Source organism: Rattus rattus, chromosome 7, assembly GCF_011064425.1.
Source record: "Rattus rattus isolate New Zealand chromosome 7, Rrattus_CSIRO_v1, whole genome shotgun sequence".
NCBI lineage: Eukaryota > Metazoa > Chordata > Mammalia > Rodentia > Muridae > Rattus > Rattus rattus.
Genome location: NC_046160.1, coordinates 36970110 through 36981881, shown reverse-complemented (window position 1 = coordinate 36981881; position 11772 = coordinate 36970110). Strand labels below are relative to the sequence as shown.

General features: G+C 51.0%; 1 protein-coding gene across 1 annotated transcript; it reads left to right on the top strand.

Moving 5' to 3' along the window:
* Positions 1 to 717: 717 nt before the first annotated feature.
* Kcnf1 (potassium voltage-gated channel modifier subfamily F member 1) lies at positions 718 to 5366 on the top strand. Its single transcript, XM_032907505.1, has one exon. It carries the CDS (start codon positions 1212 to 1214, stop codon positions 2727 to 2729), a length of 1518 nt encoding a protein of 505 aa, XP_032763396.1. The 5' UTR covers positions 718 to 1211; the 3' UTR covers positions 2730 to 5366.
* The last annotated feature ends 6406 nt before the right edge of the window (positions 5367 to 11772 follow it).

Here is an 11772-nt window from a genome sequence, read left to right as displayed (position 1 = left end):
ACGGACAGGCACCGCAGCCCAGCTTATATGCTTTGGGAGAGCAAACACAGGCCTTGTGCATGTTAGGCAAGGACCGACTGAGTTACATCTCAACCCAGCTTATGTTTTTAACCCAATTCCAGGCCATAGCTGGATCAGGATTGACAACGCTGGTGGTTAAGAACCTGGAACTGAACCAGAGATGCTCTGTGCCTTCGGAAAGATGAGAGGAAGCATAGGGGCATCCAACCGGAAGAACTCACTTCTCCCAGAGTAGAGGGGCTTGTGGGCACAGGGGCCATAGGCATCCTGGGCTATGGGAGCTAATGGTGCTAGCCTGCTGGAAGCTGGCAGCTAGGCTAGCAGGAAAACCTGGGTTAAGGGATGTCTAAGCCTTCCTCCCTTTTCATCTTGTGACCTGAAGCAATTTCCTTTTTATTGTGAAGTCTGGGACAAGTTGTAGTGGTAGAGGACAAGGTCCCACCACCAGCAGGGCAGTGCTCGGGAGTGTCAGAGACCCTTCCAGGGCCTACGGAAGCCTAGGACAGAAGGAATGTGCCCAAGGAGTGCACGGCTGCCCCTTGAGGAACTTGGTGAACAACAGACAGAGGGCCTCTTTCCCCTCTCACCTGGCTGCGCAGGAAGGACTTGGCAGCCTGAACCCGGTGGCCTTAAAGCTGTTGGTCCTAACCTCTGAGCCCGCAGTTCAGCAGTTGGTGCCGGTGGCACGATGGCAGCAGCTGTGCAGGTCTGCCCAAGGGTTAACTCATTCCTGGGCAGCTGCAGCGCGTGCGGTGCGAAATCTCACCAGAAGAGGGTACAGTAGCAAAGCGTTTGACGTCAGGCTGGAATTCCTATTGTGTTTCGGACCCGCTCCGGCAAAGCCAGTCCAAGTTAGCTCTCGGTACAGCCCAGATCGCGCAGCTCTGGGGCTGACCCGTCACTGCCACCGCTCATCCAGGAAAGGGAGGACGCTGCCTGCGAGAAAAACCTCGTCCTGTCCCGGACCCACCTGAAGGAGCCCGTGGGTGAGTGTCCCCAACACCTAAGCCGAAGCCACTGACCGCAGAGTCCCCCGCCAGCACTCCTGGATGCCCGCGTGCAGCCCCGCCACTGGGTGCATGGCTCCCTTACAGTGCGCCCCAGCCTGCCACCGCCCGCTCTGAGTGCCTTTCCCGGCAGGTGGTTGTTGTCCCCGAGGGCCTCGCATTGGCAGCGGCTGCGCAGGGAGCATGGAACCGGGGCTTGCAAGCGAACCCACCGGGAGCATGGACGCATCTGCGGAGCAAAGCCTCCCAGAGCCAGGCAGCCAGGACTCTGTGGCAGGCGATGACATTGAGATCGTGGTAAATGTGGGGGGCGTGCGGCAGGTGCTCTATGGAGACCTGCTCAGCCAGTATCCCGAGACGCGGCTGGCAGAGCTCATCAACTGCTTGGCGGGGGGCTACGACACCATCTTCTCTCTGTGCGATGATTACGACCCAGGCAAGCGCGAATTCTACTTTGACCGGGACCCGGACGCGTTCAAGTGTGTCATTGAAGTATACTATTTCGGTGAGGTCCACATGAAGAAAGGCATCTGCCCCATCTGCTTCAAGAACGAGATGGACTTCTGGAAGGTGGACCTCAAATTCCTGGATGACTGTTGCAAGAGCCATCTGAGTGAGAAGCGCGAGGAGTTGGAGGAAATCGCGCGCAGGGTGCAGCTCATCTTGGACGACCTGGGTGTAGACGCTGCCGAGGGCCGCTGGCGCCGCTGCCAGAAGTGTGTCTGGAAGTTCCTGGAGAAGCCGGAGTCTTCGTGCCCAGCGCGGGTGGTGGCAGTTCTATCCTTTTTGCTCATCCTTGTCTCCTCCGTGGTCATGTGCATGGGCACCATACCTGAGCTGCAAGTGGTGGACTCTGAAGGCAACCGCGTAGAGCACCCGACGCTGGAGAACGTGGAGACTGCTTGCATCGGCTGGTTCACTCTGGAGTACCTGCTGCGCCTCTTCTCATCGCCCAACAAGCTACACTTTGCCCTGTCCTTCATGAACATTGTGGATGTGCTGGCCATTCTCCCCTTCTATGTGAGCCTCACACTCACGCATCTGGGTGCAAGAATGATGGAACTGACCAACGTGCAGCAGGCTGTGCAGGCCCTAAGGATCATGCGCATCGCACGCATCTTCAAGCTAGCCCGCCACTCCTCGGGCCTGCAGACCCTCACCTACGCTCTCAAGCGCAGTTTCAAGGAACTGGGGCTATTGCTTATGTACCTGGCCGTGGGCATCTTCGTCTTCTCCGCACTAGGCTACACCATGGAGCAGAGCCACCCTGAAACTCTGTTCAAGAGCATCCCCCAGTCCTTCTGGTGGGCTATCATCACCATGACCACAGTGGGCTATGGCGACATCTACCCCAAGACCACCCTGGGCAAGCTCAACGCGGCCATCAGCTTCTTGTGTGGGGTAATTGCCATTGCCTTGCCCATTCACCCCATCATTAACAACTTTGTCAGGTACTACAACAAACAACGTGTCCTGGAGACGGCAGCCAAGCATGAGCTGGAGCTGATGGAGCTCAACTCCAGCAGCGCGGAAAGCAAGCCCGGGGGCTCTCGCAGCGACCTGGACACCCTGCCCCCAGAGCCTGCTGCCAGGGAGGGGCCAAGTTGGGGTAGCCGGCTGAAGCTCTCACACAGCGATACCTTCATTCCCCTGCTGACAGAGGAGAAGCATCATAGGACCCGGCTACAGAGCTGCAAGTGATGGCTGGGCTCCCTGGCAGGGACAAGACTGGGCTGTGGATGGACAAACCATTGGGTAGACATGTTAGTAGGCATGTCTATGGTTTCAGAGGAGTCGCTTGTGTCTTCCAGCCCTCCCCTGAGCAGACCTTTGCCAAGACTGGGTAAGACTCCTTGGGTGCCAGCTGTCCAGGTGCAGGGGGTCTGGGGAGTGCAGGAGTCACAGGGCCACTTGGGGCTATCAGAATGGCCTGGCATGAGCCCTTATCTGCTTCTGTGTCCCCTTCAATAAAACCTCCTATCCAGCATACCCTCCATGCTGTGGGTTGTCTCAGGCTGGTTGCCCCAAGAGTGACTACTGCACACCCTAGTGCCAGGCCAGGAAGGAGGTGTGCAGCTCCAGAGGGAGTGGGAGTAGCTATTTTTAGTTGAGAGCTAATTAAAGAAGGGCTGCAAGGCAGGGTTCAGCTCCAAGGCGCCTTGCCACATTCCAGGAGACACTCTCCTGCTTCCTTCTGTGGGAAAGCTGGCTCACTGAGGCTCGGGAAGGAAGGAAAGGTGACAGAGCCCACTGGTGGGGCACCTAACTCATAGTTGCCACCTGTGGAGTAGGCCTTTTCACACCCCCCTTTTTCCTTTCCAGCTACCCTGGTAGACAGGCATCCCCATTTTACAGGTAAAAAAAACTGAGGCTCAGGATCAAACAGAGGAGAAATTCAGCCCTAGTTCTGATTATCCCCATGTGGTCTCTCCAACAACAGGCTGTATTAGGGCAGAGACATTTGGGGAGTCTTATAAGGGAGGGTCTAAATTCCTCAGTGATCTGTGTATCAGGGAAACCTCAGAGACTCACAGTTCTTAGTTCAGCTCTTGGCATTAGGGTGGCTCAGTCATTTATTGAAGGGGAAACAGTCACAGCTGTTTCTCTCGTTCTAGACTAGGAAGGGGCAAGTTGCACACCTGCCCACTAGGGTCTCTGCTGGGCTGGGCTGGCTGGGCACAAGAGCAGTTAAAGGACAGGCACGACACTATAGTGCTGTTCTTGGCCAAAGGCTAAACTGAGCCTGAGAGCCTAACCCTTTGGGGTTTCCACCTTAGAGCCTTGTTCTTCACCCCAACACCCTACCCCAGCTGTGGGGGCACCAAGGAAGGAACACTGTGGTGGGGTAGGAGGTAGAAGGTATAAAGGGAGGGATAGAGGTATTGTCCATCTGCCTCCACTCTGGGTGGCTCCTTTCCCTTCCCTGAGCACAGATTTCCCCAGAAGTATGAGGAGAGCTGGTTTTTCAGGGCACCTTCTAAGTCTGCCTTTCCAGAATTTCCAAGGTTTGGGCTTCTGATTCGTATGGCAGTGTCTTCAGGAGGTGGGAGGTTGTCGTTTGGAGGGGGAAGTCTTGAAAGTCGAGGTTCTATCTTCAGGGTGCAGGCTCACTTTGTGGCTTCAGTGTTAAGTTACTCGGGATTAGACCTGAGGTAGATGGCCCATGAGGCAACGACGTTAGTGGTCATCCGAGGGGACACAAGGACTGCCCCATGTCCCTCCAGCCCTCTCACTTAGGACTCTGAAGGTCTTTTAGCACTTGTGGTCAAGCTGGCTAAGGCACTGGCTGCTCCAAACTGGTGTAGCCTCCTCTTCACATTTCTCAGGCTGACACCAGGTCCTGAGAATATCAAAAGCAGAGAAAGAAGTTGGGGTCTGAGGAAGTGTAGACTCTAGATAGGGTAGGGCAGGGTTCTTGGAGCTCAGTAGATTTGCTGAAAGGTTGGTTTGCCTTTGTCCCCTTTATCCAGAATCCTTGGGAAGCTAGGATGTGGGTACCATCCTAAGAACTCAGAGTCCTCAGGAAGAGGGAGAAGCTCAGAGTTTAAAGAGAGCTGGGTAATCTTGGGACGAAGGCCATCTTTCTGTGTTCCCTGTCTTCTGGGTCAGTGGTACGTGAGATGGAGATGGGGGATTACAAGGAAGAATACTCAGAGCTCCAAAGCATCTTTTGCTGGTTCAGGGGTGAAAGACCAAGCCCAGAGAAGTGAGCCATCTGTGAGATCTCCACAGTCTAGGATCCAGTGGGACACTGGTCCCAGGGGTACTCAGTGACTGACAGTGATCCTTACACAGTGATGTGCTTTGTCATAGAGGAGTGGTCTGGATGTTCTGAGAGCCAGGACATTCCCTAGGAGATCTCTGGGTTTCAAGAACCTTAGAACCAACTGGGGTTGGGTGGGAGTTTTGAAAGCTTGGTGTCCAGGCTACATCCCATTGTGAATTAGAATGTCTAATATGACCCTTCAGTGTCAGTATTTTTATAACTTAAAGTACACATGAGTCATGGTGATTGGGTTAAATCCAGGTTTCGCATCTGTAGAGCTGAAAAAAAGATATTCTTTCTCAACAAGCTTCCAGGTGCCACTGGAGCCTGGGGCTGCTAGTCCACAGAATGGCTTTGAACAATCAGAATAAACCTGTAAAGTGTAGCCTGGAGCCAGACCTGGTGGACCACCTGTTTTTGCACAACCCGTGACTTCAGAATAGGTTTTATATTTTTAAATGATTGAAGAAGAAGAAGAAGAGAAAAGCTCAAAGGAATAACATTTTGTGATTCGTGAATAGTACTTTACATTCAAAATTTGTTGTCCATAAATAAAGTGTTATTGGAACTAACCTGACTGTTTGTGTATTTTGGGATTGCTAGTAATGGCTAAGGAGGTATAAGACACAGCAGAGGAGTTGAGGTAGACCAGATGGACAAAGGAACCTGAGTGACTTCCTCTCTGGCCTTTACAGAGGAAGTTTGTTTATCCTGGACTGGAAGAGATATTTATGGTAGCTAGGGCTGCCCAAGAACACTTCCAGAAGAACAACCAAGAATTTCCTAGGGATCTGTGGGAGGAAAACCCAGGTGCTGATGACTCCAGGGAGGGGGGTAGGAATTGCAGGGAAAGGGTCTTTTTATCTGGGTCCTTACTATGTCACAGGCTCTCAGCTCCCCATTTTCTTAACTCCTGAAAATTCCCTCCCTGGCTTCCCTTTTAGCATGCTCTCTGCACTTCAGGCTTGCTTCTCCTCCATTTTCCTGACTCCTAGCCACTGCCAGCTCACATCTCTCTTCTGGGGATGTTGTCTCACTTGCTTCTTTTCCTGTGTGGGCATCACTCATTACCCACATCTGTTAAGAGTGAGAAAATGTCTTGGAGGTTGCAGAAGATCTATATTAACAGAAAAACAAGGTCTTGCTGAGCCTTTGCATACGTAGGAACTGTAGCCCTGAATCGACATCTTTGTGCCACTCATGAGCAGGAAACAGGGATACCTTGTTCTGCTTCTGTTAACATTGACAGTGCACAGTTGTACCATTAAGAATGGAGTTGTGTAGGTGTGTAAATATAAATTAATTTCTATGTGCTTTCCCCAAGGAAAGGACATGTGGTGACATTCAAACTGCTTTGTTTGGTCTATAAATAACACAGGAAGTAAACTGGTCAGTCTGTCTTATGAATGGGGAAACTGAGGCCCAGAAAACTGAAGCCATAGGCTGGTGACAGTGGTGGAAATCAGATGGAATCTTCAGTTGACTCACTCATCTGAACACGGGTCAGCCACCTATTATTTATTCTTCTCCACCCCACCCAGCAGCTTTGACCAGAGCCCAAGTCCCTAGGGCCCCACCTCAGGGCTAGCCCAGCTTCCTAATAAGGTGAAAGATGTTGTCATCTGGTTTCTGGAAGGCTTCACTTTCTAAGTGTTGGGTCAGTTTTAGTGGTGGTGTTTTATAAGGTAAGAAAAAAGGTTAGTATATGTCCTCTGGTAAGCTGCTCTGGGCAGATAGATATGTGGCCATGTGGCATTTAGGTTCTGTCCTGACCACACGCAAGGAACTACAGCCTCAGACTGGATGTGTCTCATAAAATAAGTGGGTTCTGCCAGAGCCTTACTGACACGGATGAGGATGCTTGCAGCTAGCCATCGGACTGAGCATCAGGACTCTAATGGAGGAGTTAGAGAAAGGACTGAAGGAGCTGAAGGGGTTTGCAAACCCCATAGGAAGAACAACAATATCAGCCAACCAGACACCCCAGAGCTCCTAGGGACTAAACTATCAACCAAAGAATACACATGGAAGGACCCATGGTTCCAGCTGTATATGTAGCAGAGGAGGCATTGTCTGGCATCAGTAGGAGGACTAATTCTTGGTCCTGTGAAGGCTCAATACCCAAGTGTAGGGGAATGCCAGGGCAGTGAGGTGGGAGGGAGCAGGTGGTGGGAAGGGGAGTATCTTCATAGAAGCAGGGGGAAGGGGGATGGCAGAGGGAGGAATGGGGAAAGAGGATAACATTTGAAATGTAAATACTTAAAATATCAAAAAAAAATAGGTAGGTAATCTGAGATAATAGCAAGATTTGTTCCTTGGGGAGAGCTGTTGAGGCAGGTAAGACACCAGCAATGCCCTTGTGACAGCCACCAGTTCACAGACCTCTGAGCAAGACCCAGCTCTCACTTTCCCTCACTCCGTGGGAAAGGCTGTCTGCCCCCTTCCCCCCCTAGAATGATTTGATGTCGCAGGTTTCCTCTGGGGAGATGAGAAGCACTGCTTCCAGAGGCCTCCCACCTGTCGCCTGTGGGAAGACAGCTCTGTGCATGGCGTGCCTGGCGGTGCATTTTTACCATCAGAGTGAGGATTTCACTGACACTCATATATCCAAGGTGGAAAGCCACCCCACCTCCAACATACACGAATCCTTTCCTGTGCCTGTAGCAGTCCAAAGCGTAGCTGCAGGAACGCTGTGGGCTTCCGAATAGGAGAGACCACCCCAAAAACTGGAGACACAGTGCTTAGTTATTGTGTTCGTCGTGAGCCAGGCTCAGGGGCTGTCTGCAACCTCTCCAATGAGTGAGTTAGTTTGAGCTTCACAGATGGAGGACCTGGGGTCTAAAGGGAAAAGCCAGAAGTTGGTATTGATGGCAGAAGTGGGTACCGAGCTAGAGCTGAAAGACATGATCCATTCCCCACCCCTTTCCTGACTGAGGTGACAGGAAATTGTCTATGGTCACAGTTACAGAGAAGCCATCCATGGGGACCAAAGAACTGCATAGTCCTAAGAAGACTTCCCTCCCGTGGGACCAAGATCTACAGTCACTGTTGCTAACCTCTCATCCAGCACAGCCACCATTCCCTTCCCCACACGGACTTGACTATAGTAGATGACAGCGTGCTGGTAGGATTTTTCCTCCAGACATGGCCACACCAGGATCACTGTCATTGTCAAAAGCATGGCTGGGAAGACACAGCAACAGCACAGACTCAGGGAGGCCTAAACATTCACACACATGCCCAGCTTCTGCTAGTGCGTGGCTGCTCAGCCACCAGGAACACAGCTCTCCATGCTAGCTCCCTGGCTGGCTTGCTCCTTCCTGGCCTTAGCTGTGTGAGTAAATCCCGTGTTGAGCTATAGGACTCAGAAGAGGGCCAGCCAGAGACCTGGCAATTAGGCTTCAGGTAAACTGGACCCTGAGAATGTTAACTGCTCAGGTAAACGGAATTCATGCTGGGAAACTCTAGAGTTCATCCACTTCCCTCCACACGAAGGAAACAGAATGTGTGAAGGTAGTTTGGCTTCTTGGCACCTCAAAGCCGTGGGAACTAAACCTTGGCGTGTCAAAGCTATGGTAGCTGCGGGAACTAAACCCCTCTCAGTTCAGTCTCTACACTCACTTATGGCTCAGCCTACCCGCCCCCACACACACCTACTGATGGTTGCAGGTAGCGGCCTGAACAAATGACAAATGAAACAGAGGCTCTGAAATGCACCTGAAAATGCAGCCCCCCTAACCGCTTCCCACAGTATAGCCAAGTTCAGCACTGGCTCGCCATTCACACAGCACTCCATACTCAGTGGCCAGGTCATCTCCAACCTCCACAGAGACCTCTTGGCCTTTTAGAGCCTAATGCTCATAGCCAGGGTGAGGGATCCACCTTACATGGAGCACATGTTGAGTGTACAATACCGTGTGTGTGTGTGTGTGTGTGTGTTTGTTTATCTCAGTGTGTGTCTTTGTGTGTTTGTGCATGTGTGTGTGTGTGTGTAGGTCTCTGTGTATATGTTTATCTCAGTGTGTGTCTTTGTGTGTTTGTACATGTGTGTGTCTGTATGTGTATGTATCTTATTGTCCATGAATGTGTATGTTTGTGTCCATATATGTATGTGTCTGGGCATTTATGTTTCTTTGTGTGTGTATGTATATTTCTATATGTATCTCTCTGTGTATCTCTGTGTGTCTCTGTGTATCTGAGTCTGTGTGTATGTCTGTCTGTCTGTCTCTGTCTCTGTCTGTCTCTTCTGTCTCTGTCTGTCTCTGTCCCCCCCTCTCTCTCTCTCTCTGTGTGTGTGTGTGTGTGTGTGTGTGCCTTCTCACAGAAGGAAAGAAGGAAGTCCGCTGTATCCTGAAGCAACTGCCTCCACTTCAAGTTCTCTCCTCTCCCAGAGAACTTGGCTTCTAACACAGGGTCACAGGCAGATCTGTCCTCCATCCTGAGAAGTGCCCCCAGCATTCTGTTCCTGAGACCAAAGGCCATAGAACTTGTAGATAGGAGGCTCCAAGTGTCCTTATGGGCTGACCAACTGGAGCACAGGATGTTGCATGCAGGTGGGGGCCCCAACATTGAGCCTGAGGGCTGAGACTTGAGGCAGGGAACAGTGACTAGGCCTTAGGGTGATCCACGCTATATAAGGTGAAACTAGGACCTTCTACTTTCCTTGTAGACTCAACCTTTTCTGTTTCTGGGGGTTACTGCCCTGAGCTTATGCAAGAGGCAGGAAGTCACTTTCTATTCTCTTGTTTCAGAACATTCCATGGAAGGAATTGGACTCCCAGAGAAGTGTTACACACTTACTGTGCTCCCTCCTCTGAGTGACTCCCCTCCCTCTGAAGTGAAGCCCCTGAGAAATAGAAGCAACAGCGTCAATGTTGTCAGCAGCTGGGGTTAGGCTCCAGAGTCCCCTCCTCTGCCTGGTGTGGGTCACTCTGCCCAGGGAAAGGCATTTGAACAGCCTCATAGTCTGACTCTCACGCCTGTGTTGGGGTGGGAGTTCCCATCCCTCCCCACAAAGCTTCAGGGAGCAACCAGGTCAAATGGTTGCCAATGGATGGACAGATCAGAGGTCATGGAGTCCCTGGGTCCTTGTGAAGATCATGTCCATATGCGAACGCATTGCTGATCAGTAGAGTCCTATATCGGGAGTAAGGAAGGACTTAGGACAGGCCAGGCCCTGAGGACACTGTTAAGTACCAAATTCCCATAACAGCTATGAAGAGCCTCTCACTTTATTTTTGGAGACCAGTGCTGAAATCCTCAAGAAAAATGTATGAATGTATGCATGTCTGACACTTATTGTACAAAGGTCTAGCAAGGAGCAGTTAAATGCTAGGAAGTGTCACATTCAGTTTGTGGGCATGTAGGTGTTCATTATAGCGTTCATTTTATTTCTCTGTGTGTCAGACACCAAATCTAGTGAAAGTCCCCATGAATGGCCTCTGAACCATCAGGTCTGAACACTGAGCGCATAGATTGGTGGCCCACTAACCCTCGTGCCCCTTACACACCTTCGACAGAAAGAACATTTAAGAGAGCACATTTAGAAAACATCCAGTCAAGTCTTCCCTGGCCTTGGGCACTTCCTATGTTCCCTGGTCAGGAGGGGCTATTTGGAAAAGTGGTCAAGTGGCTTTCACTGCTGCTTAGGAAAATGTTCCCAGTCTGCTGTCTCTGCTGATCCTGATCCACCCTACCTGATAGTTGTCCTCCCACATGGCTGCAAAGGTCCCTCCTCACCCTGCATTTGAGAGTAGCACCCCCATGGCTGTCAGATTGCCCTCAGATAGGTTGGCTCACTGGCTTCTAAGGCTGACACCCCTCCCTTCACTACTCAGCAGGCTTCTTCCAGTTTCACAGTCTCTGTTAGTAGACACCATCATCAGTTTTCTATTAGCACAGCTAAAACCCAAGATAGTCAATAGAAAAGCTTTGTTCAGGGCTCTCAGTTTTAGAGATGCCCATGGTAGATTAGCCTATTTGGTCTGTGGTTACTGACATATGGAATAGAAGCAAATCCACTTACCTCATGGCCTGGAAGAGAGGGATGGGGAGTGAGAGAAGAAGGTAGGGGGGAGTGAGTGAGAGGGAGATAGTGGAGGGGGACAGAGATAGAGAGGGAGCTAGAGGAAGGTGGACGGAGAGTGGGGGGGAGGAAAGAAGGAAAGAGGGAGGGAGGGGGAGAGAGAGATAAAGAGAGAGAGAGAGAGAGAGAGAGAGAGAGAGAGAGAGAGAGAGAGAGAGAGAGAGGAGAGAATGAAAACATGAATAACCGTTCTTGGCTCTCCACTGTTAACATAAATTTTAGTTAAGAATTTGTCCCCAACAGATATCCATTGTCCTTGTAGGCTACAATCACTTCATTCCTGTGTCCTTTACGAAGCAGGCCCAGGCTCCTGGGGCAATCACTGCAGAAGCAGGGGATACAGCAGGGAGGATGCTGGAGTCACAGAGAACTGTGGAAGAGGCAGTTGCCTCCACTCAGTCTTGCCATGTACTTCTCAGCAGCACAAAGGTGACAGATGCTCTATCCTCACAGATGCTGGGTCACCTCCTCCAGGAAGCTGTCTGTGACCTCTCAAGCGCCTGTTTCATTGACTTGTTATTGTCTAACTCTACCCCTTACCAAAAAACCAACTACCGAGTAATTAACACGTACTTAGTTTTATTGTTCTGAAGAGAGACATCATGACTATAACAACTGTTATGAATAAAGCATTTAACTAGGCCTGGATTACAGTTCAGAGGTTTAGTCCATTGTCATCACAGTAGGAAGCATGGTGACACACAGGAAGATACACACAGTGCTGGAGAAGGGGCTGAGAGTTCTACATCAGGATCCATGGGCAGCAGGAAGAGAGAGGGTTGCGGGGAGAGATAGAGAGACAGAGACAGAGACACTGGGTCTGGCTTGAGCTTTTGAAACCCCAAAGCCTATCCCCAGTGACACACTTCCTCCAACAAGGCCACACCTCCTAG

Bases quoted from the DNA above. Each gene is read 5' to 3' on its own strand.
- Kcnf1 (XM_032907505.1), top strand. From the start codon at position 1,212: ATGGAACCGGGGCTTGCAAGCGAACCCACCGGGAGCATGGACGCATCT.